We start from the raw sequence: 26,494 nt of genomic DNA on the forward strand, positions 1-26,494 counted from the left end.
GTCAGGCCAGCGCGGCCTTTTCTCTGCGCGCACAGGGCGGGCCCAGGCCCCGAGCGCGGGCATTTCTGCCGCCTCAGGGCCGCCGCCGCCGCCTCCTGCTTGCCCCATTCCCCTCCGCCCTGGAGCCAGGCTAAGGCTAGGCTCGGGCAGGTGGAGGCGCCTCCGCGGGGGGGGGGGGCAGAGGGGGGCCCTCCAGGTGAGCACGAGGCCCCGGCCCAGGTTGGCTTGGGGGGTCCCGGGGGGCGTGGCTTGCGGGTGGGCGTGGCCGGGGCGTGGCTTCTGCGAGGAGAGGCGGTGCTGCTGCTGCAGCTGCTGCTGAGCGGGAAGGAGAAAGGGCGGTCGCTTCCTTCCTCTGCTTGGGGCGGGAAGAGGGCGAGGAAGCGCTTCTCTATACGGCCGGCTATTCCCCCCCCTTCTCCCCTCCGACTTCCCAGGGTCTCGGTGCCTCTGAGCATATACAGAATGTGGCTGATTCATTGAGTGGGAAGTGGAAATATTGAGAGGAAAGACCAGCAGGATTTTTGATGGGGGGGGGGCGCGCAAAAAGTGGAGTTTTTTGGGGGAGATGGCGCAATAAGTTATTGAGCTTTCTTTGGGAGATGGTGCAATGAGTTGCTTTTAATATGTAAACATACATACAAACAAACAAACAAACAAACCTGGGGGCCGGGCCTTTGCATGTTTAAGTGTTTCTATTGCTTTCTAATACTTTTTTGAGTATGGGAAAGGCTGGGAGGAGTTTCCTCAGGGAAAACGCACCTGAGCATGTGCAGAGTACCTTTTGCTGGTAGCAGTGATTACAGCACAACATGTCTGAGTTCAATGAATAAGGTTTCTCTAGAGCAGAGGTTTTCAACCTTTTTGAGTCCATGGATCCCTTGACCAACTGCATTCTTTCTGCCTCACCCCTGTGGGGCTCAGGAGCCCAGTTATGTCACCCCTTGCCTGCAAAGCTGGCAGCCTCTCACCCTTTTTCAAACACCCTCCCTTGTGGAGTGTTCCCTCAGCCTCCTCTCCTCTCCCCTCTCATTTGGAGTCCTCTGGGCAGCCACTGCTGATGGCCCTGGTCTCTGAGCTGCCTGCACCTAAGAGAGGTGCCTCCTCACACTGCCCCACAGGGCCCAGGGACTTGTATGTCCATTCTGGACAGCAAGGGCTGGTGGACTAGTTGGCTGGGCTCCCTCACCCACTTGCTTGTTTGCTTACTTCAAGGCCGCCTCAGCTCCTGGCAAACAGGGACACCTGACCAGCCCCAGAGGCAACATTCACCTGCAGAGCTTGTGGCCAGGGCTGCTGTAACAAACAGCTGTGCAATCCTTTGGGAGGCCGAAATGGCAGAGGGCATCAGAGGAAAGAGGGACAGAGGTCAGTGTTGCCCACAGCACCCCTGACCATCATTCGTGGCACCCCGGGGATGCCACTGCACACTGGTTGAAAACCACTGTTCTAGAGGACACAAGAGAGCCCTGGCGTAAGTTTGTATTTTCTGTTTAGATCATTTGTACTCCGCTCTGCTGCTAAAAAGGCTCCCAGAGTTGCTTACATACAGTCAGTTAAAGGAAAGCAGTTCCTGCCAACACTAACAGTTTACAAAAGCAGGGCACACATGGGGAAAGGGACAGGGAGGGAAGTGGAGGGTGGGGAGTCAAACTTTGGAACAAATTCTTAAAACTGTTGTTCTTGTAATGACCAGCTTACATTGTTCAGGAGTAGGAGGTGTCTGATGGAACTGGGCCTCCAGCAAAGCTGATGAAATGAGCCCTGCTTCCCATCTCTCCCACTGGCGGAGGACATTATAAAGAAATTATCCATCATTACAACTTACTTTTTCTGTTAAGTAGTTTTAAATATGTGTAAATTGACTGATGCTGCTGTTAGAAAATGGGACTGCCCAAGTGATGGAAAACCTGGTAAGATATCCTATAGATAAAATTCCTATTCTGTATAAAATGAGGGCCCACAGAGTTAAGAAGGTTGTGAATATTTTGAAAGAAAGTAAAGAAACAAAAGCAGACTGTTCTCATTTGCAAGATGTTGCTTTTGGGGCCTGTTACTTGATTAAAGAAACCAATTAGTCATATGCTTATGAGGATCTTTCCATCTCTCTAGATGATGAAGTTTTTGCAGCTTTTCGGGCGATTACGATCAGTCATCATTGGGATGGTCCATGTGAAAGCGCTGCCAGGTGAATGCCTCATTTTTTAATTGTTATTTGAAGCAACCGGATAGGAGAGAATATTAACAGGTGCTAGGGGGAAATTTATTATGGCAAAGATGTTCTGTGCTTCAAAAAAAGCCAGGCACTGCCAGGTACCTTGGAATACGTAAAAGGGATGCATGGCTAACTAATGCTTAGTTAGTTCAGTTATCCAAATGAAACATGTTTATGGATTTCATACTTCCTAAAATGTTGCTGTCAGAAAATCATATATATTAATGTGATTTTATTAATGAATAGTTGTATTGACTTTGTTCTTTTTAACCTGCATTTTCTGGTTAGCCCGAGGCTATGTAGGACTTGTTCCCAAAACAGTATCTTGTTAAATTATCCAGATACTAATATAAAGGAATATACAAAACTAGGATACTTTGCCTGACTTTTAAGTTTAGTGAACCCTTCTATAGCTTCATTACAAGAACAGGCTTTGGACCTTCCCTTCATAGGCATGATGGTGAGATCAGAGGTATTTGCTTCCATTTTTAATTAAACACAGTTTAGTAACCCTAAACTGTGGTACATCTTAACTGTGGTCTGTTGAAATAAGCCAGCTTCCTAAAGCAAGGTCTGAAGTTGGCTTTTTTCAATAAACCATAGGTAAGATCAACCACAATTCTTCTGAGTTTGGATGTAATATGAGCTGCAGTTAATAAAAAAAATGGAAGCTAAAACTTATGATCTTTTCAAAAGAGGAAGGCAGCATCACTGTGGCCTGTTCCTGTAACCGTATTTTATCATTGCATCTGAATAAATCCTATACATGTATTATTATTATTAATTTTTAATATTACCTATTACAGTCCATATGAAGTCCTGCCATTTATATAAGTGCCTTATTGTTCACTTTTTCAGTTATGGTACTTAAATGGTATTACGGTAATTTGTAAGAAAGCATTACAAGGGGATTCTGGACGGGCTGATAGCCAATATGTGAAATTTGTTCTTGTCACTGGTTGATCATATGACAAGGGAAGTTAATTTGTCACTCACCACAGAATAGAATAGCCATAACCTTGATGGCATTAAAAGCTATAGTGTGTGTATGTGTTTGTGTAAGTGTGGTGACAACTTTATATTTGCAGGAACCCCAAGGAATACCTTGCCATTGCCTCAGATCATTGAAGAAGCCTGTCAGGAAGCTGAGATTTACAAGGCTGCAGGAGTTGTAAGAGCTATCTCTTCCTTTCTCTTTTGTTTATTGGAACTTCCTAGTTAATGTTTTACATAGTTGAATGTTGTGCAAAATTCTGGATTGAAATAAAAAGTGGTGATGGTGCATTTGAAATTCAAACAAAAAATAATGTTTTGTAAATAGTCTGAAATAGCAATCCATCAACTTAACTGGAGTGCACATTTTAAAGTATATATTTAGGTTCCAATTTCATTCTTTTGATGCTTATTTATTTATTTTGAGTATTTATAATGCACTCTTCAATATTTCCCAGAGTGGGGAACAATGACACTAGACAATAATAAAAACATACAGAAAAAATGTAGCATTGTACAAAAATTACACAGCACTCTGTTTTCAAGTTGGTTACAGTCTGCCAATCCCTTTTTCTCATAGCATGAAGGAGTTTAAGATGAAGCAGATACAAAAGGAGGGCCCATATTTCAGTGGCAGAGCTCTGCTTTTGTATATATAATGCTCCAGGTTTGTCTAGTTAAAGAATCTTGAGCAATGGGAGGAAAATTCCTCTGTTTGGGACCTTGGAGCGAACCAAGTGAGCTCCATGGACCAATGGTCAGGCACTCTCTACAGCACTGCATGTGTTTATTAAATACATATCATATATGTTCAAGCCGTCGTCTTTTTATCATTCTGGTGCTCACTTCCTGGCTGTTGTAGTTAAGGTTTTTGAAGAGCAGCGTAGCCTAACAGCAAATGCAGCTTGCACTTGTCTGTACTGTTGCCACAACGTCACTGTGATACATCTGTCGACGGAAAGCAGTCTTTTGCTGTGTGTATTTAGAAGGCAAGACCTGAAAGGCCACTTTGAGCCAGAGGCAACAACAGTCAGGTACCAATGAATTTCCATTGGTCCTCAGGTGTTGCAGTAATTTCCATAGGTCAGCAGATTTTTAACGGGGTGCATGTCCTTTGAAAAGGTCAGGGTATGCTTTACACATTCCATTGCACCCTGTATTCCTGTGCTGCTTCACACTTCTCCATCAACCTGCCTGCAGTGAATATATAAATTCCTGGCATGGTGGTGATGTGATGCCCTGGTAACCAGCCTTCAAGCAGAACTTAAATGAACCATAGTTTTGGGTCTGGGATTATTTCTCGAGTGATTTCTTTTTTTTAATTAGAAAAGATTGTGGTTTGTGGTTTTTTTACCGTAAGTGTTCTGTATGGCTTCATAAAGTCGCACCTCTTTACAGCCATAGTTAAGTGAGGGGTCTAAATTTAGTCTGACAAAAGGACCGAAGGCCAAAAAAGAATGGAAGAAAGTTCAATGGGTGTATTGATAAGAGTTGATGAAGATACGTAACAGGAAAGATTTTTGGGACAGGTGGGTGACAGAAATGGTGTATAAGAAAGGATGGGGGAAATGCAGGATAAGTCAGAGATGGGAATGCAGTAGATTTACATGTGGTCTTGAAGTACAGGTGGAGAAAGGGTTATAAGCATAGATAATACAGTTCTGGCTTACATACAGAGTGGCTTACTTTGAGTACTGTGCACAGTGCTGGTGGCAAAACCTCAGAAACACTGTTGTTAGAGCAAGAGCAGATTCAGAAGAGGGTGACCCAGTTGATCATGATGCTGAACAACCTCCCTATTTGGGGGCCTTTTTAGTTTAGAAAAAGAGGCGAGTAAGTGTGGGACATGAGAGAGGTGTATAAAATTATGCATGATACGGGATAAGGAATCCTAGAGAAGTTTTTCTCCCTTCCTCTTGATACTACAGGCTGAGGTCATCCAGTGAAGCTGAATGTTGGAAGTCTCAGAACAGACAAAGGGAGTTACTTCTTCACATAGTGCATAGTTTAAAATTGGATTCCCCCTGTTTTAATGGTCAACAACTTGGATGACTTAATTTTTTTCAATAGCCTGGGTGCAACTATTTCTTGCACCTTGAGTTGTGAATCCAATTACCGTATTTTTCGCCCTATAAGACGCACTTTTTCCCCTCCAAAAATGAAGCCTGGAGAGCGAGGGGTGTCGGTGCGCACCGACCCCTCTCGCTCTCCAGGCTTCAGGAAGCTATCCACTAGCCGTGGGAGACCCAGCTCTCCCAAGGCTAGCGGAGACCTTGCCGGCACCCAGAAGCTTGGGGCGCGCTGAGCTCAGCACGCCCCAAGCTTCGGGATTAGCGCAGCGCTCCGTTAGCTGTGGGAGAGCCGCGCGGCTCTCCCAGGGCTAGCGGAGACCTTGCCAGCACCCAGAAGCTTGGGGCGCGCTGAGCTCAGCGCGCCCCAAGCTTTGGGATTAGCGCAGCGCTCCGCTAGCCCTGGGAGAGCCGCGCAGCTCTCCCATGGCTAGCGGAGACCTTGCCGGCACCCAGAAGCTTGGGGCGCACTGAGCTCCGCGCGCCCCAAGCTTTGGGATTAGCGCAATGCTCCGCTAGCCCTGGGACAGCCGCGCGGCTCTCCCACAGCTAGCGGAGACCTTGCCGGCACCCAGAAGCTTGGGGCGCGCTGAGCTCCGCACGCCCCAAGCTTCGGGATTAGTGCAGCGCTCCGCTAGCCGTGGGAGAGCCGTGCGGCTCTCCCAGGGCTAGCGGAGACCTTGCCAGCACCCAGAAGCTTGGGGCGCGCTGAGCTCCGCACGCCCCAAGCTTCGGGCTTAGCGCAGCGCACCTGGGGGGGGACAGCAAGCTCCGGGGACAGCTGGGAGGCGCAGCACGTCCTCCCTCTGTCCCCGGACCTGATCTGCAGGCGGGCGACGGGGAGAAGAGCGCTTCTCCCCGCTGCCTGCCCCGCAAGCTCCGGGGACAGCTGGGAGGCACAGCGGGTCCTCCCTCTGTCCCCGGACCTGATCTGCAGGCGGGCGACGGGGAGAAGAGCGCTTCTCCCCGCTGCCTGCCCCGCAAGCTCCGGGGACAGCTGGGAGGCGCAGCGCGTACTCCCTCTGTCCCCGGACCTGATCTGCAGGCGGGCGACGGGGAGAAGAGCGCTTCTCCCCGCTGCCTGCCCCGCAAGCTCCGGGGACAGCTGGGAGGCGCAGCGCGTACTCCCTCTGTCCCCGGACCTGATCTGCAGGCGGGCGGCGGGGAGAAGAGCGCTTCTCCCCGCTGCCTGCCCCGCAGGCTCCAGGGACAGTTGGGAGGTGCAGCGTGTCCTCCCTCTGTCCCCGGACCTGATCTGCAGGCGGGCTGCGGGGAGAGGAGCGCTTCTCCCCGCTGCCGGCCCCACAAGCGCCTGGGGGGGAAATAATTTTTTTTCTCTTTATTTCCCCCCCAAAAAACCTGGTGCGTCCTATGGGCCGGTGCGTCCTATGGGGCGAAAAATACGGTAGGTCTGCAAAACGTCTGCCTTCTGTAAAGTTATTATTATAAGTTGTAGATTTGGGGAGCAGCAACACCGCAATCTCCTCTCCTTGCTCCCTTGTTTCGTTTAACAGCCTTTCTGATGAAAAGTTCAGCTTTTGATTCTGGAGAATTCAAAAGCTGACTTGCCATTACAATTTTTGACTTACTGTGCATTTTGGATCTCACCAAACCATTATAGACTGTAGCATTTTAACGCTCATGCATTACCACTGATTTGAGGGGATCTATGCTAATGTGATTGTTCTATCCATTGCTGTCTTTCTTGTAGCTATAACTCTTCCCTAGCCCCTTAAAAATTTTTTTGCTGAAACAGTGGAGTAGAATAGAGAGGATTACAAGTACATCTTCCTGTCTCAAAGTAGTATGCAGACATGACTGATGAAAGCAGATCCGCAGGGTTTTTTTTCTATATAGAAGGTGGCTTGTTTGATGCATTAGTGCTTTTTTAAAAGAACATAATAAATATGGAAGATTTATAATGTTGGAGCATATTAATGAAAACAAGTGAATGCTCAGACATGATGCCATCTGTGCTGAAAAATTGTAGCTGCGATATGCTTGTTTTGCCAAACACAATCAAAATTGCCATGACAAGATTATATGCAGTGACAGATTCCAAGGAGTTTAGAACCCTCTCAATTTTGCCATGTTCGGCTTTCATTTTTACAGAGGACGGGAAATATACCAACATTATTGCTTTTACTAGATCGCTGAACTTCTTGCCTCATGCGTGGCCTTTTGTAAAACGTCAGTGTCACTGGAGAGGCTGCACCCTGTAGATTTTGATGATGCCTTTTCTCCTACGTATCTTCTATTGTCTTCTAAATTTTTCAAACAAAAATTATGAATGGTACAGAGAGAAGTAAATCTTCCCCCACCCCATACTAGAATTCTGGCTGCTGAACATGCTCAGTACTTATTTGGCTGTTTTCAGGGAAGTGTGATTCTCTTAGGGCCAGGTTCTATTAAGTAGTTGCACTAATAGAAACCAGAACAAGTCCTGCTAGTGCAGTATCACCTCCCTCCTGCCATGCTCCTCAATTGATTCTGGAGGTCTGGAAAACCAACAGAACAACACACAAGGGGAGGAGGGGAGAGATATTTCCATGTGGCAAGCTGAAATGTGGAAAGATCAGAAGAGTGTGGTGTTGACTTCCTCCCTATTTTTTTAAAAAAACTTTTGCAAACCTTTGCACACTTATTCAGGGTTATGATCATTCCATGTCTATTTATGTGGCGAAATGAAAATAGTTTTCCTGGACATTAGAGTACAAGTCCTTGCTCAGCCATGAAGCTCAGGATGGGTGACCTTGGGCCCATCATAGCCTCTCAGTCTAACCTAATTCACAGGAGCTGCATATACACTACACATTTAAGGTGCATGGCTATGCACAAAGAATCCTGAGATCTGCAGGACCCCCTCAGCTACAATTCCTACATTGCAGAGGGTTGGACTGGATGACCCTCATGGTCCCTTCTAACTCTACAATTCTATGATTCCAAGCACCCTTCAATAAATCCTATTTGGGGAGCTCCCAGATGTGATAGTTTGCTGATGTGGTTTCTTGCCACACTGTGTGTGAGGTGTGTGTGTGTGTGTGTCTGTGTGTGCGCTTGTGCAGGCATTCAACTTGAAAGCTTTGCCATTTTTGCTAAGAGTGGATCAGCTTAAAAGTTTTTATTGTTTTTGCTTGGCTTTGCACTAATACAGTATAAACAAAGCACATTGATGAAATCAATAGCAGAATATAGTCACTTGAGGGAAGTAAAAATGAAATTATGTACACCAAGTAAAAATATGAGCCATCTTCAGATTCCACTGGAAAGGGCTTCAAGAACTCTTTTTTTAACTTGTATATGTGCTGCCGAAGTGAGCAAGTCATTAATTTGTGCTGTGAAATGTGTTTAAACCTGCAAATTGCCTGTTTTCTTTCTGCTTCTTTAGTAAATTCTGTGATATAATAGAGAGGTGTTGTATCATAACATAAGACATCCATGCTAATTTAGTAAAAACACAAAAATAGTAGAAAGTGAGGGGGTAGGTACATACTTTTTATGTCCGTAAAAATATAAAGATATTTGAGCAGGCAGCTATGTAAATTCCGGAAAATGTAGTATTTGTTCTTTAAATTAACATATCCTGCAATTGGAATTAATCACCAATTTGATAGCAGAATTGAGTTGTGAGTGGTGGTATGTGCTAAAATATTGAAAACAAACAAATATCTGAGAAAAGAAAAATATGTAGGCTTGATTGCTGTGGGTGAGTTTTGTTTTCATTTTTTATTAGTGCCCGACCCACCCACAAGTGAAGAAAATACTAGAGCAATAAAATGTAAAACCATATTGATTTTTCTAATGGGTCTAGAGCTAGTATACACAACTGGCCGTACTCAAACGAATCATGTTCGAGTCTTTTGTTATTTATTTATTATTTTAATATAAGATTTTTTTAAAAAAATTTACCTAAGTGCCGTCAGAAGACCTTAAAGTCATTTAAAAATAATAATGGTCTGCTGTCTAGAATTTGAGCTGTACTCAAAGGGTGGAGCTATGTGCTCCAAAACACAGAGGATGCAGTGCTTCGTTTACAGAATGCAGGAAAAGGCAAAACTTCTCCATTTAGCAATTTTGAATCCAAAATTTGAGTAACGTTGGTTCCTTGTGTTAGTTACCACTTTGTCGAGTGGAGCAGCAGTGGGCAGTTCAGTGGACAGGGTTGAACATGGATTTGGAATGAAACGTGTGCTCAGCCACGGATTGCTTGAATGGGAAAGAAAGGGCGGTACCCAAAATGAAAGAGGAGAGGCAAAACTGCAACACAGTGCTTCATAATTTAAATATGGTCCGAGTGGGCAGCTACAGCTTGCCCCTGTAAAAAGACTAGGAACCCCTTCTGCAGCATGTTCTTGACACAATCAGAGTGAATTTGTGGTAGGTTTCTTCTGCGTTATTGGTTGTTCTGTGATGCTTCCACAATGCTACCAAGTTTTTGCTGTTTGGAGGGGCGACAGCACAACAAAAGTGGAACAATGTTCCCACTCCACTGTTAAGTTGTGGGTGAACATATCAGACGACACAGTGATTCTTCAAACAGCTCTTGTTTATTCACACGCCAGAACAGAACTGAACTGAAGGGTTCAGCCAGTCTGCTTATATAGAGCTCCACTAGAACGCAACAGTAAACATTTTCTGTAACTATCCAATCACTGAACGTCACTTTCGATCCCTTATTTGCATATGTGGACCTGAACTATCTACAGTATCCCCCTGCTGGCCCAGGGTGAGAACTTGAGTACATAACATCCACCCCACCCCGTATGATTTGAATTTTGAATTTGTGGTATGAAAAGTTACGGGAGTTGATCAGGAAGTTACAGGATAGGTACTGGTTGGAAGTGAAGCAGTAAGACTGCCTCAAAGCTTCCACATGCACAAATAGTACTGAAAGACCACCCTGATAACATCATGAACTTGGGGTGGATTGCATGGTATTTCCACCCCTAACCCCATTAATCCTCACAAGAGGCCTGTGAGTTTGGTTTGGCTGAGGAAATAGTGACTTGCTTCTTTTCTGAATCTCTCAGTAGAAAAACAGGTCAAAAAACAGAACCACCAGCTCTTCTCAACAAGCATCTCCTCTACTGTCTTCATTTAATTCCTTTCGGTTATCAGATCCCTCGATTATTGCAGTTGAGCCAAGGCCCCCTGTTCTCTTGGGGAAATTAAGGCTTGACTTGGTGAAAATGAAAGTTACAATTTAATGGCTTTTGCACTTCAGATTCATTTGAAAGGGATATACTGTAATTGAGCACAACGTTAATTTTTTATGATTGTTTTACAAAAATCATGCTGTTGGGTCAGCATTTAGCAAGCGGGGGTTTGTACAAGCAGAGTCATTCTCACTTAAAATTATCTTCTGCAGAGGTATTTGAAGGTGTGCAGGTTTTTTTACACCTTAGTTTGTTTGCTGCTATTATCTGCAGGGGACCCTAAAACTCTTTAATGAGCTTGGCTACATATACTGGCATTGTTAAAGTAGTATTCCTTCTTACTCCTGCATGAATTACTGGGGGCGGGGCATAGGAGGGGTCCCAGCTACCTTACCTCTTGTGATGGCTCCCTTAGCTTTTTTTTTTTTAGAAGGATATGACAAAGATGGGATTTGGCTCAAGCAAAGTATATGGATTGCAGATTTAATAAAAGCTCACAAGTCTTTTCTCCTGTAACTTAAGCACTTTTCTGGCAGTGACAACTGAGAAGTCTTCGAATACTGTATAAGGCTCCAGATTCTGTGCTAGGAAGGCAGATTCTGCACTGTTGTGCATGGCTGCAATGCAAATTCCTTGAGCGTTATCTGCCAGTCTATCCACTGTGTGCAGAGCCCTCTGTTTATTTCTGAGCAGCTCTTCTGATTTTTAATAGCTCTATATTAATTCCAACAGGATGGCTTGATTGTAGAAAATATGCATGATCGGCCGTACACAGTTGGTGTGGGTGCAGAAATCACTGCAGCCATGGCAGTCATTTGTGCCACTGTGAAACAGACGTGCCCCCGTCTCCCAGTGGGTGTTCAGATCCTAAGTGCTGCAAACCAAGATGCTATAGCAGTCGCTCTTGCTGCTGGTAAGTGAACTGACTTGGGATTGCTTTTTGTATTGGCATTCTGAGACCTAAACACAGGCTGCTTACCAGATTTTATGTACGGTATATTATCATTTCTAATTGCATTTATATCCCACCTTTTTTCTGACGAACTGAAGGTGGTGTATGTCTTTTCTGCCCTCTCCTCATTAATCCCCAGCAACAGTGAGGTAGGCCAGGCTGAGACACATTGACTAGCCCAGGGTCACTCAGTGAGCTTCAAAGCTGAGTGGGGATTTGAACCCTGGTCTCCCAGGTCCTAGCCCGACACCCTGACCACTACACCACACGGGCTCTCACATGCTTGCTCAAGCTCACCACACTTTTCTGGCAAAGCCAACATGACTGTTTTATTCCCTCAGCAGTGTGGTATTTCCACAGTCAGAAGGTGGGCGGAGTTGACATTAGTATACCTGCGGAGTGAAGGAAAAGGTGGACCTCAAGCTGATGGCAAAGGGTACTAGTAGTAGCGCTTCATGTCTAAAACGGCATTCCTAACCCATTTACCTGGAACTATGCCCCATTGAATTCGGTAGTACTTCTGAGTCTTCCACTGCATAAAAGGATTTCATGTGCCTTCCTATAGCGCATCCAAGTATTCTTACCCTTTGCCCATGAGGAAGACCAATGGTTGAACACGCTGGATATTCTTCATAAAATAAATCACTTGAGGCGTACCTCTTTCTAGTGGTTTACCTTCTCCCATTCTCAACTGGCATAAGCTTACCTACCAACATTTTTCAAATCCTAGAGAGTGAGGTTTAGGCTGTACACCCCTCAAGTATGTGTGTCCTATTCACAAGCCCTAAGGAGGCATAATGTTCTCATTTCCCCAAACCTCCTTCCTTCTCACACATGAATTGCTCTCTCTCACACACATACTTTTTCAGAGCTAACAAAGGTATGGCATTATGCATGCACCAGTGCTGATGCTAAGCTTGGTTAGCTTTGGCCAGGGTGTGCAAATTGGCTTCTACCCTCTTTGTAAACTGCAGCTAACCATGGTTAGGCGACGGTAGGAAACTGTGTTGTTCGGGTGGATATTTTCTGTGCTGTAGAGTAAAGCACATTATAAGTTCTTGTTCCCCATAACCGTATTAACACCTGCTTTATGCCTCTTCATGATAAATATCCATTGATGGCTTCCTTCCATTTAGTTCTATAAAATGGTATAAGGGATTAATTTAAATCATTATCATTGCTCATCAAATTCCAGTTACACCTCAGGATATCACGGTAATCTGCTGTAATGAACTATTATACCTCTGTTGAATTAATGAAATTCACTTAAGAATAAATTAAATTAACCTGAATTTAAGGAGAATAACTGTAGGCCAATGGCTAGTGCCCATCCTAGGTTTTGGATTCAAATTTTAGCTCATCTATGCAACCATTAGGTGTTCTTATAGCTCACCTTTGGTCACCTTCCTCTGAAATGGGAACAGTAGCGGCCGCCTCCAGTATTAGAAACTGAGAGATGAAAGCTAGGAGCTAAATGGCACCTTAAACCTAGGTTGTGGACGCAACAATGGAATGTCTAGGCATGCTTTTTTAAAGCAAGAATACAAACCTAAAAATGAATGAACTTCAGCTAAAATATTATGTTCATTTTCCACATGGTCTAGTCCTTCCCCTGCCCACCCCCCTAATATTCTTAAGAGGGTCTCTTATCCGGTCTTCAGAGAATAGCTGGAAGAGGCAGAAAAAGGTCCTCCTTTCCTTCCACTCTGCAGTTTTGATCTGAGATCTTAGGTGCAGAACTGCGCCCAGAGCTCAGGAACTGCTAGCGCTAATGAAATTCCCTGTCGCACAACACGCCTAGAACAATGGGAATTTTGAATGCTGGCCACTTCCATTCACAGGCTTGTTGAGGAGATGATGGAAACCTGCACAGTTACACACTGTTGTGCTTAAGCGGCGTGTACAATAAGAATCATTGTGGGCATACTGTAACTTGGTTTATGAGTAAGTTTCAGACAAAAGCACAGAAATTATATTTAAGCAAAAAGTCAGTTTTGTTTATGGCACGAGCATTAATAATACAAATTGCTCTAATGCAGCCTTGTTTTTGCCTGCTGGAATGCTCATATAAAAGTTTTAGCATTTCATTTATGATATGTCTGATTCAAGAATGATAGGTGATTAATGCTAAAAACATACATTACTTTTACACAATCCCTTTAATGTATCTTGATGCAAACTGTGACAGATGAATAGTCTATTATATCTAACATCTGTTTCCTAGATTGGCACTGCTTTTACATATTGCATTTTATTTTCAAAAAAATGATAATGCCATTTTTTTCTACTTCGCTGTTGCAGATGAATGCTTTAGTTTACTTAAACTACTAGGATCTTCATTCAATATGCAGAATTGATTAGACAGCAGATATGTCTTCATATTCAGGTGCACTCAATAATTTTAACTATTTCTCCTCCTCTCTCTTTCACATTCTTCCTATGATTTTAGAAAAGGCTACTTAGAACAATTTTACCCCTTTTCTGCTTAGGCATAACACTCTAATCTTCATTTATATTGAATTAAATTGGCCGCTGAATTATCTTTTCAACTTCATTCAGAACAGTTTCCTAGAACTTAGAATTATATACAGATTTCTAGCAATTCACATCACCCTTGGATCCTGACTCTATGCATATTTAGCTGGAAGTAAATACAACTGAACCCAAGGGACTTACCTCTGAGTAAGCGTGGATAGGCTCTGGCAGCTGTTAGGCATGCATAAGCTGACAAACATAATTATCAGTTCTCTTCACACAGCTTACCACAAACTCAATTTAGCACAGTCACTAAGGCCCAGTGCAAATGCTGTTCCCTGAAAGCCATGGTTTGCTAATCAGGGGCCAGCTTGGGGGCCATACACTTTGATTCTGGCAAAAAGACTTATCCCCTTTCCTTATTTTCATTATATCTGCATTGATGTTAGCCATGGATAATACTTTAAAAGGCACCCTTCTTAACTAGGGTTTGTAAGCAACCAAGGCTTACAAGTCAGCTGGTTCGTGTTGACTGGCTAGCATCGGTTGTGGATGTAACACGAAACCATGGTTAAAGATGACAAAGAAGAAAGAGCGGAATTTGCGTTTAAGTTGAGAAGAGTGTGCATTCTGAAGGCTGGCTTCTCTGCAGGAGCCCAATGCTACATTTGCAAGGAGACCTAGGCAGGGGCTGAGGCCGTGACAAATATACAGAAATCAGTCAGTAACGCTGGTTTGGATGGTTTACCCAAATAGTGGGATAATGCACATCTGTGAGTTACAGCCTTTCCTGCCATCCCACAGGAGATGTACCACAGGAGATGGTGTCACCTGTGGTGGCATGTCCCCTGTGGGTTGGCAGGAAGAGCCACAGCTCAATGCTTTGCATGTAGAAGGTCCTGGCACCTCCAAACAGGGCTTGGGAAGGAGAAGTCCTGGAGAGCCACTGCCAGTCAGTTTTGACAGTTCTAACGAGCCAGTGGTCAGACTCAGTGTAAGCAGCTTCATATGTTTCTCCTTCTGCCTTTAGGCTGAAATGCAGTGAATAAACACTTTGTTTATTCTAAACCACTGAGCCTCTTGGATTTGCCAATCGGAAGGTTGGCAGTTCGAATCCCCACAACGGGGTAAGCTCCCATTGCTCTGTCCCAGCTCCTGCCAACTTAGCAATTCAAAAGCATGCCAATGCAAGTAGATAAACAGGTACCGCTGCGGCGGGAAGCTAAACGGCGTTTCCGCACTCTCTGGTTTCCGTCACGGTGTCCCGTTGCACCAGAAGTGGCTTAGTCATGCTGGCCACATGACCTGGAAAGCTGTCTGTGGACAAACGCTGGCTCCCTCAGCCTGAAAGTGAGATGAGCACTGCAACCCCATAGTCGCCTTTGACTGGAATTAACCATCCAGAGGTCCTTTACTTCTCAGGGTGGTATCTCAAATGGTACTTCAGTCATCTTTGCCCAAGGCTTTTATATTTTTTAAGACTACAGTTTTTTTTGTAAGTAGATCTTTACTGAACTGTAATTTGTTCCTATATGCAAAACTGCCAGTTTAAAGGCTGTTTTAAGTGGAGAGCAAAGCCCATCTTCATTGCTGTACTGAAGGTTCAATGTAAAACCACTAGTGTAGTTTGGTGCTTTTGTTTGGTGCGAAACAGACTCCCAGTGCCTTTCCATAGTTGCATCTAGTCTTCATGTGCTTTTTTTTATTTTTAAAATTATTCATATGCAGCCCTCTTAAAAGGTCAGAGCTATGTAAAAACACCATGAACATTTAAAAGCAATACAGAGTGTTTCTAGATTACACACAGATTCTGTTTCTCAATTATTGGATTCTTCTAGGGCTGTTGATGGTGACCCTAGACATACAAAAACATTGTACCCCTGCTCCTAAAAAAATAAAATAAAATCTGTGCAAAAGCTGATCTGAAGGAGGTTGATGGAAGAAAAATAAGGGTGTAAGGAAGCTGTGAAGAAATAAGAATGGATACTTAACACAAAATTAACATCTAAGAGCCAGCATCCACTTTGAGGGATGAATGTTTATTTTATTCATTTATACAGTTACTTAAAGGCTGCCTTTTGGGACTTAGGCCACTCAAGGCAGTTTTCATAGTGTAGAAACACAACACACACACACACAAAACAAAACAAAACAAAACAAAACAAAACAAAACAAAACAAAACAAAACAAAACAATAGCAGCATTAGCAATCATTTTTTAAAAGGCCAATTAAATAAAACAATATAAAAATCCTGCTGTCATGAAGCTATCTATCATCATATAGATCTCCAAGAACAAAAGCCCCAAATATATGGGGTTTTTTTAGTTTTAATGGCCTCAGGTTTGCAGTGGTGGGCCAAATGCACCCCTAGGGGGAGCGAGTTCCACAGTTTGGGGGCTGGCACAGAAAAGGCCCCTACTCTTACTTATCCTCACCTACTGACTCTACAAAGTTAACCTTACATCTCTGCTAAAGAGTTCAGCATTATTGTCTGGGGTTTTTTTATTTGAGGCATTGCTTTACGGCAGAACATCTTTCTTTCTTTTTAACATCAAAAAGCAATTTATGTCATTGTCTTGGCAAAAGCTGCATGCCATCTTGATTATTCCTTCTTTCTGAGGGGGAATGGCAAGAGTTCTCCCATGTCTGAAACGGCTCACCAAGCTTTGTTCACAACTGCTTCATTATTAACAGGTGTACCATGTGTTCTTCAGTAGTGCCTAATTTCCTGTGCGTAGATCCTGATTTAATTAACTACATCTGTTTGAGGCTGCACAGAATGATGCATATTATTGGGTCTCTGGAACATTTATGGCGGCGATAAAGATACAGGCGCTGCCTACACTGCAGCTATCATTTTCCCATCCTCTTGATAACATTTGGGAACACTCAGTCCACAAGTCTGGGTTAGATTGACCCCACCTGAGACCTCATTGTATTTTTTTAGTATCTGATGTAATAATTAGCATTCATTACATGAAAGTTAAACCCTGGTCCTTTGCTTTCTGTGCCCTCCTAGCTTCCCTGCTACAATTCTGCACAACTGACTGGAGCGTTGTGCTAATAATACCCCAAAAAATCACGGATTTGGTCCCCGTAAGCCAGGATTTCTATTTCTTTAGTGGTATTGTAAGAGTTCTGTCTATATATTGCAGTGGAGTGCAGAAATATATATGGGCTGAACGAATTGAGGAAGCCTAATGCAAGCAAAGCCATTTTCATTTACAAGCTTACATGTGGCCATCACAGAGACATGAGGTTAATGACAACAACAAAATGTCTAACACTGAAGAAGAAGCAGGAAGGAAGTAGCAAGTTTTTACTCAAGAAGGAAACCAGTAAGGGAACAAGAAGTTGCCTTCATCGACCCCTTCTGGTTCTTGTAACTTATTGCAAGCATTATTGCTTTACTCTGGACAGGTAAAGCTGTGTGTGTGTGTGTGTGTGTGTGTGTGTGTGTGTGTGTGTGTGTGTAGAAAGTCCCAGATTTTCTGGTAACAAGACTGGGGAAAGTCATTTGTCTGAAACCTTGGAGGGGCACTGCCAATCGGATTGGATGATACTGGGCAAAGGAACCAATAGTTTCGATTCTTGTATAAAATAGTTCCTTAGATTTCAGGGCAAAATCCATGACTTTAAGGGAGAACCTGGCATCATAGTGACTGATGGTGTAATTGTCTTTTCTAGAGGCAGAAACAGAGCTGCAGAACTAGCACCCATATTATCCTTAGTACACACTGTTAGAGGAGAGCATCGGCTAAATGGTTGGATTAATTTAATCACATCTAGTTCTGGGAGGCAGAATTGACTAGGTGGCCTCGTAAGGCAAGAGCGGGAAACCCTTTCCAGCCCAAGGGCCACATTTCCTTCTAGATCACCTTTCAAGGACCACATAGCAGTATCACATATTTGGTAGGGCCAAAGGCAAAAGTTGGTAGAGCAAGAGATTTAATTTTTTCCCTTTACACCCCTCTCTGCCCTCCATTCAGGCAAGAAAGGGGGCATGATCAGAACTCAGTGACACATTCCTGCCACACCAAGAAGGACTACTGAGGGGTGTGGACTGGAGAGAGTTCTGAGAGCCAAAAAAGGGGTCCTGGAAGGCTGCATTTTAGCCCTAGACCTGATGTTGAGCACCCTGCTCTTAAGGGAACTGGGGTCCATCCCAGAAGACCCAAAGTGCACAGCCCCTTGATGAAGAGACCTTCGATTAAGGTTCTTGCTTTTTCCAAGGTACTGTACTTGACGACTTACGAATCAATGAATTGTAATGGGGGATCAAATCAGGGCATCAATGTTCCAAGACACAGCGACTTGCAAACAGTCACCTAGCAAACATCACAGCCGAGCGGTGATTTAATTTTGGATCTCCTGTGTACACACTCTGTGTGCTAATGGACCACTGACCTTTCGTAATGTATCCCATTTCGTGCTGGGATACATCTGGTAAGTGACCGTGATTTACAGTTCCTGCCTGGCCCTCAGTCAGCTTTATCACAGTATTCTTGTCATTTGCAGGTCTTGACTTCATTCGAGCGGAAGGCTTTGTTTTTTCTCACGTGGCAGATGAAGGGATTCTGAATGCCTGTGCTGGCAACTTGCTCAGATACCGGAAGCAAATTGGAGCAGAACGCATTCAGGTTTTTGCTGACGTTAAAAAGAAACACAGGTAATTAGGGTGCACGCCAAAATGTGTTAGAAACCTATACTTGCCAAACATGCGCTGTCAGTGAGTCGGCTTTCGCCTGCATTAAATTTGTATGGTTACCACTTACAAGTGACAGAAGCCCTAAGTTTTACAACTGAGTCTTCCACCAGTAGACCACTGGCTCTGTTACTGCAGCTACATATATTCTCACTCCCAACTTAGCCTTTTAAAGTAGTGAGAATTTGGGGGATTTTACCACTTGGAGGAATGCACAGTGCTCAGGTTGTGCTTGCCATGATGCTGGACTAGATGGCCCACTAATATAATTAACAATAGTAATTGCATTTGTTACTTGTTGAATAATTGTATTTCTCACAGAGTAACCCTAATGCAACTTGCATTAAAAATTAATGCTTGATCCAGCAGGCTCTTCTTAAGTCCTTAAGCATTCTGGGATATACAGTGGTGCCTCGCAAGACGAAATTAATCCGTTCCGCGATTTTCTTCGTCTAGCGGTTTTTTCGTCTTGCGAAGCAAGCCCACTGACAGCTTAGCGGATTAGCGCTATTAGCGGTCTAGCAGCTTTTAGCGATCAGCTGAGAAGCGGCTTATCAGCGGAACAGCTGATAAGCGGCTTAGCGCTTAGGGAAAGGGCGGAAAAAAACAGAAAAAAACACGGGAACTCGCAAGATTTTTTCGTCTTGCGAAGCAACCCCATAGAGAAATTCGTTTAGCGAAGCACCTCCAAAAACGGAAAACCCTTTCGTCTAGCGGGTTTTTCGTCTTGCGAAGCATTCGTCTTGCGGGGCACCACTGTAATCTGGGAATGTGTGGACTAAAAATATTTGCTATATAATTACAACTGGAGAGATTGAATGTCTGAACACCAGCTACACTGATGTGAGTGTAGAATGTCATTTGTGAGTGATTTGCTCACTTCCTTGATTTATTACATTATGATGGTGCTGGAAAGCTGGCCCTCCACTTCATGGTGGTGGTGGTGGTGGTGGTGAGCTTCAATAACTTGGTATGGCTGCCAGAAGTAAACAGGTTGGGTTTCTGTTGTTGGCAGTTCTCACGCTCTGACAGCTGATGTCAGTGTAGCAGAGACGGCTAAGGCTGCTGAATTCTTTCTGGCTGACGGGGTCATATTGACTGGAGCTGCTACTGGATTGGAGGCAGATCCCAAAGAACTGGAAGGTGGTATGATTATGACGATTATATTTATTGTATTTACTTCTATCCTGCCTTTCCCCCAGACTCAAGGCAGCTTACAGATAAAATAGAGCGCACAAAATGCAAAAAGCCGAAAAAGCACAAGAAAGAGCATCATTAAAAAGTAATTAAACTACTATGGAATTAAAACATTGTAAAAACAAATTATTAAAATACAGATAATGAAAAGAATAAAAACATCGTAGTGCTATTAAAAGCCCTTTCCTGGAAGAAGAGGAAGAAAAGTTAGTTTTGAAAGGCCTGTTGGAATAAAACAATCTTTAGTTGCCAGTGGAAGAACGAGATGAAGGGAACCCAGTCTAGCTTCTCTGAGAAGGGAGTCCCAAAATCTGGGATCAGCCACCAAGAAGCCTGCAACAGCACATGAAGTATACAGATTCACTATTGCTAGAGAGATAGTGTTCCCCTTGCTAGATTATGAACTCGGATGAACCCTGGACCAAACATGACTCAAAATTCTATTGAGATATTGCTTGCTTACGTACATTGTATTGGTTTTTTTAATCAGTGCGTGCAGATTTGTTTGTTTCAAACATGACATGTGTCCATTGTTTTAGCTCTTACACAGTATAATGCAATTGGGCATCATTTTCTCCAATGTAAAGGGTGTATGTTACCAGTAGCATCCTTTCTCTAGCCAGTTGTGGCAAATGTTTCAGTTCCCGTCAGGTATAAGTAGCTGTCGTATTAAGCAGCTAGCCAGGAAAGTGGATATGTACATACATATTTCTCATTTCTCTTAATTAAAAAAAAGAAAAGACGGAAAGTCTTGCTTTTTGATAGCTGTTGCTCATGAATGATGACATTCTTCATAACCTTTCTTAAAAGGTTATTTCTAATGAAGGTAAATTAAAAACATAACTCTTAACATGGAAAGAAATAGGAGATTGCACTTGGGTCTGACATTCCAGCAGGAAGAACAACATCTGACAGAGTGGAGTATAAATAATAGTGACTGGACACCAGTGGGAGTTTGATTTTGCTAGCTGGTTCCAAATGCTTGATGCATGTCCTAGGAGAAAGTAGCTGGAGCAATTAAGTGCCTGATAGGTTTGGGGGCAAAGATGCTATCCCTGATGTCCTTACTTCAAATAGGCAAAATAGTCTGTTTTGATCTCTGATTAGTTCATTGATTCACGAGTCAGCAATGACAACTTCTTGAAATAAGGAAGAGTCCTATATATCATTCTTTGTCAAAGTTCTCTGGTCTTCTGAAATGGGCACTTGTTCCTTTAAGAAGGCTGTCTAGCCAACTCTGCCACCAAGGGCAAGATCCAGCCAAACTAATCCAGCCATTTATCCAATCTGCTCTTCAAGGCTCCCACTGATTTAAAAACAACAACATCAGAAGAGCCTTCTGGATCAGTCTAATGGCCCATCTGGTCCAGCATCCTGTTCTCACAGTGGCCAACCAGATGCCCTATTGAGAAGCCTGCAAGCTGCGCATGAGGATGATAGTGTTGTGCTCACCAGTGGTTGAGTCCCAGCAGCTGGTGTTCAGAGTCATACTGCCACCACTTTAGGCAATATGTTCTAGTGCTCCAGTGCTCTGCCACATTCTTCCTTCTATATAGCTCAAATCTTCTCAGCTTCAGTTTAAGCCACTTTCCGCTTTAATAAGTTTATATCTACACCATACATTTAAGTAACTCTTATGCCACTTTAACCACCACAGAGAATCCTGGGGACTGAAGCTTTGTGTGGTCAGCACCCTTTACAACAGGCACCCCCAAACTCGGCCCTTCAGATGTTTTGGGACTACAACTCCCATCATCCCTAGCTAACAGGACCAGTGGTCAGGGATGATGGGAGTTGTAGTCCCAAAACATCTGGAGGGCTGAGTTTGGGGATGACTGCTTTACAAGCTACAGTCACCAGGATCCTTTGGTGGAAGCCATGACTGTTAAAAGTGGTGCAAAATAGCCTGATGTCTCCAAAACCAAAGTTTTTTTGGACTCGCAATAGCTACAGAAATGTAGTCTTGGCCAACTTACTGTCTACTTTCTTAACCTAGTTGCCTTTTACCATCTAAAGTGTTAGAGATGCTGTGAAATGCTACAGGGTGGCATTCTAGGAATGTCATCTGTAATATGTCCAACAGGCAAGATTTCTTCAAATCGGGGATTATTATTATTGTTGTTGTTGTTATTTCCTTGGCGTAGAGTTCAGATGTTTCAAGCATAGAATATAATCAACGCCGACAGTTTTTTTACTTCTCTTTTGGAGGGGGATAATGGAAGGGATGACCCAGGTCAATCAATGGATCAATGTGTCTGGCTGTTAGCCAGAAGGCTGGTATTTTGAGCCCGCCCAAGAACAGCTGTGGACAGGATTCATGCGTTGCAGGGGGTTGGACTAGATGACCCTTGGGGTACCTTCCAACTCTACATTCTGTGATTCCAAGAAAACAATACATCAGAGGTTTCTGCGACACACCTACACGGGGTGTGGATTCTTTGCTGTAATTGCTCCTGAGTGTTTACTCAGTGGCACGTGTGGCCTCACAGGTAGCTAGCATAGCTCATTCTAGTGCAGCAATTCTGAATGGTGAAAACGAAGCAAACAAGCTTTGTGTTTGTGTGTGTGTGTGTGTGTGTGTGTGAGAGAGAGAGAGAGAGAGAGAGAGAGAGAGACAGACAGACAGACAGACAGACAGACAGACAGACAGATAGAAGGAGAGAGTGCTTGTCTATCTTCTAATGGAGATCTATGACAGCAAATTGAGCCTGTCTCTGCCACTGGAACCCTGCTGCTGCTTAAGTGTAGACACAATTGGATTCCTTTCATCATATTACAAAATAAACCCATTGACAGCTTAAGCCAATTTGTGTTTTGATCTGATCACTTGTCTCTTTGAAAGCTGAACTGAAAAGGGAGGAGAGTGAGATTATATCACATTTGCTTCCAGCATTGCTATGCTTCTCTTTTTTTGATGTTGGTCATAGGAAGTGGGAGTTGTATGCCTTGTTGCTGTGTTTCTTGGCTCTTTCAAATTAATGGAGCAATTAAAAAAAAAAAAAGACAGTGTGCTACACGGCAGTTTAATGACAGCATTTCGTATGGTGCAGTGGTTACTGAATACATCTTGATATAAAGAGGAATGTTAACACTTAACAAGTCAGCCCAGGAATAGAGAAAGGCGGAAGTAGTGGAGCAGACCAGCAAGAGCAGGCATAGGCAAACTCAGCCCTCCAGATGTTTTGGGACTACAACTCCCATCATCCCTAGCTAACAGGACCAGTGGTCAGGGATGGTGGGAATTGTAGTCTCAAAACATCTGGAAGGCCAAGTTTGCTATGCCTGAGCAAGAGGCAGAGTGCAGAGGGACTCAGCTCTGCTAAAGTCTGCTCATAGGAGTGAGGAGTAATCTTCAGCCCATGGGCTTAATTAGGTCCGCCAGGCCTTGTAGGTTGGTCTCCCTGGCTGTTTTGAGTGAACTACAGCCATCTTTCACATGCTTGACATCATGTAACGTTGGGTGCTGGCAAGTTCACCCTGAGGCTGCACAGAAAGACTCGTATGTATGCTCCCAATCTGATGTTTCTGTTTTTATTTGGCACACTTTTCTGCCATCCTGCACGGCAACAGAAAAAGGTGCCTTAAAAAAACAACCACCTGGCTGCAAAGGAATAAATTGGAGCACACTTTAGAGTGTAGTCCAGATTCTTTCTTTGCAGCCATAGCTTGAATTCAATCAGAGTATGCCGAGGAAGAAGCTTGAGCTTTGCATCCCTTGACATGGCAGGTGGACAGCCTTGCCATCCAGTCAATGGAGCCTATGGAGGGTTGGCCACTTCTGGATCTGGCCCTTGGACTGGATCCCTTTCTCCAGCACTGGGCTACTTGAGACCAACTTCAGCAAAGTTTTTGCTGTTGATGAAGCAAGGTCAAAAGCCCTAGCGCCTCCTGGTATTTATGCCTAGAGAAACCAAATGTTGTTTGCTATCAGAGCAGCTGAAGTGAGGACACTGTGAGTCATGGGTGGTGGATAGGCGTTGTTCATTCAAAAGCTCCCCCTAGTGCTTTATTCCTTGTGTTCTGAGTTCATAATAGAGAAGGACTTCCCTTAGAACGCTTTTCTATGTCCTGGTTTGAATGTACACATTCCGCTTAATAGACTGTGCCTGCCACAAACGCTGTCCTTGTGCTTCCCAATAATAATAATAATAATAATAATAATAATAATAATAAATTTTATTTATACCCTGCCCTCCCCAGCCGAAGCTGGGCTCAGGGCAGCTAACAACAATCAAAATAATCCAACATTCTAAAAACCTTTCATTACTGTATAAAAATTAATTAAAATCAAATTGATGGCAACCACTAAGCAAAATTCTGTGCAGATTGCCAGAGGAGGGGGTCAGGCTGCGCCCTGACCAAAGGCCTGGTGGAACAGCTCTATCTTACAGGCCCTGCGGAAAGATGTCAGGTCCTGCAGGGCCCTAGTGTCCCGTGACAGAGCGTTCCACCAGATTGGAGCTGCGGACGAGAAAGCCCTGGCTCTAGTTGTGGCCAGCCTAACCTCTCTGTGGCCTGGGATCTTCAGGATGTTTTTATTTGCAGACCGTAAGTTCTTCTGTGGGACATACCAGGACATTCCCATTCCCCAATTTGGATGTTACAGGAAACCATGGCCATATGAAGATTTTCTGGGTTAATCACAACATAGTGGTCAAGAAACCCAACAAGTCAGAATCTTAAACCACAGAGTGAAGTTGGTTTAAGATTCTGTTTGGTTTTTGTTTGTCCCAGGAACCACAGTTTAGTGGTTTGGAAATCATAGGCAATTGTGATTGATTGCTCCAAAGGTCCAAGAGAGGATGGAATGGCAGCAGGATGTAGTGTGTGGGCAAAAACCTCATGCATTTCTTAAGAAGATGTATGATAAATACATTTGAACTGGACCTTTGTCTCTTAAACCTTAGAAGTATGTGAAGCTGTGAATTGAAATACACACTTTAAATAAGTATGTAATACCCAGACTCCACCGTATGTGGCCATTGCCACAGCTTGCCTTCATTTATAGGGATTTTTAAATCAGTTTCCCTACTTAATTTTCTCCAGAAGTTGGATGTGCTGTGAAGATACCAGTGTTGGTTGGATCTGGAGTGACTCTGGAAAACTTGAAGAACTACTTGGGTGCAAATGCTTTGATCGTTGGTTCATATTTCAAGAAAGAAAGCTATTGGGCGAATAACATTGACCCGGATCGTGTGAAGCGGTTTATGGATTACGCTGCTGAACTGAGAGTGTGACATTGTTGGATCCTACGGTAATCATACACAGCCCTTATGCCACTATGTATCATTTAGTCCCAGCACCTTATCTTGTAACTTGAAGCCTTCCATGTGACAGAATGTTGCAGAATTTTTTGAAGCACCAGTTACCTTATTCTAAGGGGATCCTGTGTTGGACTCCAAATCCCATCATTCCTGACCATTGACTGTGCTGCCTTAGGGCGGGTGGGAGAGTCTTAACAATATCTTGAGGGCCACAACTTAGCCACCTTTGCTGTAAAGACCAGAAAGAAGTTCTAAGTCTGAAGTCTCTCCCCATCTTCCACTCACCCCTGCTGCCCCAAAGCAGTCCAAATGTTTCCTTTGTCATGCTACATTTCCCCCCCAATGAAATCAGCACTAGCTTCAAAGGCACACTTTTAGATTTCCCTGCCATTAGAACCCAAGACATCAGCTAATAAAACAGCATAATGTTTTTCAAGTGTTATAAACACAATTCTAGGAAGCCATTTAGAAACTGCATTAAGAGACACCGATAATGACTGTTTAGGAGTGGTGATAGTTGTGAGGTGGGTTTTGTGTGTGTGTGTTTCTTTTTACAAATACTGACTTGCTGGAAGTCACATTCATTCATTACTGGGAAGGTGAAGCTATAATGTGTTACTTCAGTGATGCACGTTAACAAGGGGGGGGGGGAAATAAGATTACTCAATTCGCTCCTTTATACTCATCTAATTCAAAGTGTAATCATTGCTGGTGCTGTTGGAGCTGTGTCCAGACAAAACTGCTTGTGTGGAAGCCCAGCATCTTAACCATTGCTGGTTATTTGCAGTAATTACTGCCAACTGTGCCAGGGTCCCAGCATTGTGCCCATACTGCAGCTGCAACATATGAAGTGCAGCTAAATTGTTCATCGCTTGATGACTCTCTGCTGAATGTGCAGCACTGAGGTGGGCTTTATCACTGATAGCACCAGCCTTGTAGAATGACCTCCCTGTTGAAACGCGAAGAGGCCCCATCATTATTGAAGAGCACACCTGTTTAGGCAGGTATTCCCCTGAACTTGAGATCTAATTATGCGTTTTTTAACTGTTCTAATTATTAGAAATTTTAACTGGCTTGTTTTCTTGCCTTTTTAAATCATGGAAGCTTTTGTTGCCTTGATTGAATTGGTTTATTGTGAATTTTAATTGCTTACGGATTTTATAATTGAGTTTATACTTGTAAACTGCTTGGATGGCATATAGGCAGTATATACTTTAATAAATAAATAAATAAGACGCTAAATAATCATTTGTGAACTGTCTTTGGTGAAAAGTGTGCTTGAGATGTTGTATCATGTATATTTTTCCTCCCTGTATAGTTGCTGTTTCACATTCACAGCTCAACACGAGTTATGGCAGGCCTTGTGTTATAAATGCATGCATGACTAAGCTCAGTCTTTCAGAGTGTTTTCAAGATGGACCATTCTACAATCTGGTATGTTCCTTGAGGCTCAGTGATAAGTGACAATGG

General features: G+C 43.6%; 1 protein-coding gene across 8 annotated transcripts; it reads left to right on the forward strand.

The window, feature by feature from the left end:
• Nucleotides 1-100: 100 nt before the first annotated feature.
• LOC310849816 (uncharacterized protein F13E9.13, mitochondrial-like) lies at nt 101-25,087 on the forward strand. 8 transcript variants are annotated; one of them, XM_083750561.1, is made up of 8 exons: nt 553-1,365; nt 2,110-2,185; nt 2,626-2,684; nt 3,301-3,383; nt 11,163-11,343; nt 18,377-18,527; nt 19,579-19,706; nt 24,807-25,087. In XM_083750561.1, the coding sequence occupies exons 1-8, from the start codon at nt 1,134-1,136 to the stop codon at nt 24,995-24,997; spliced, it is 1,101 nt and encodes a 366-aa protein (XP_083606687.1). In that variant the 5' UTR covers nt 553-1,133; the 3' UTR covers nt 24,998-25,087. The 8 variants fall into 8 exon arrangements, with proteins under 8 accessions (XP_083606683.1, XP_083606685.1, XP_083606681.1 ...); XM_083750557.1 differs by lacking the exons at nt 553-1,365; nt 2,626-2,684 and adding an exon at nt 101-196; XM_083750559.1 differs by lacking the exons at nt 553-1,365; nt 2,626-2,684 and adding an exon at nt 282-390.
• The last annotated feature ends 1,407 nt before the right edge of the window (nt 25,088-26,494 follow it).

The sequence above is a fragment of the Podarcis gaigeae genome (assembly GCF_964106915.1).
Source record: "Podarcis gaigeae genome assembly, chromosome: 8".
Classification (NCBI taxonomy): domain Eukaryota; kingdom Metazoa; phylum Chordata; class Lepidosauria; order Squamata; family Lacertidae; genus Podarcis; species Podarcis gaigeae.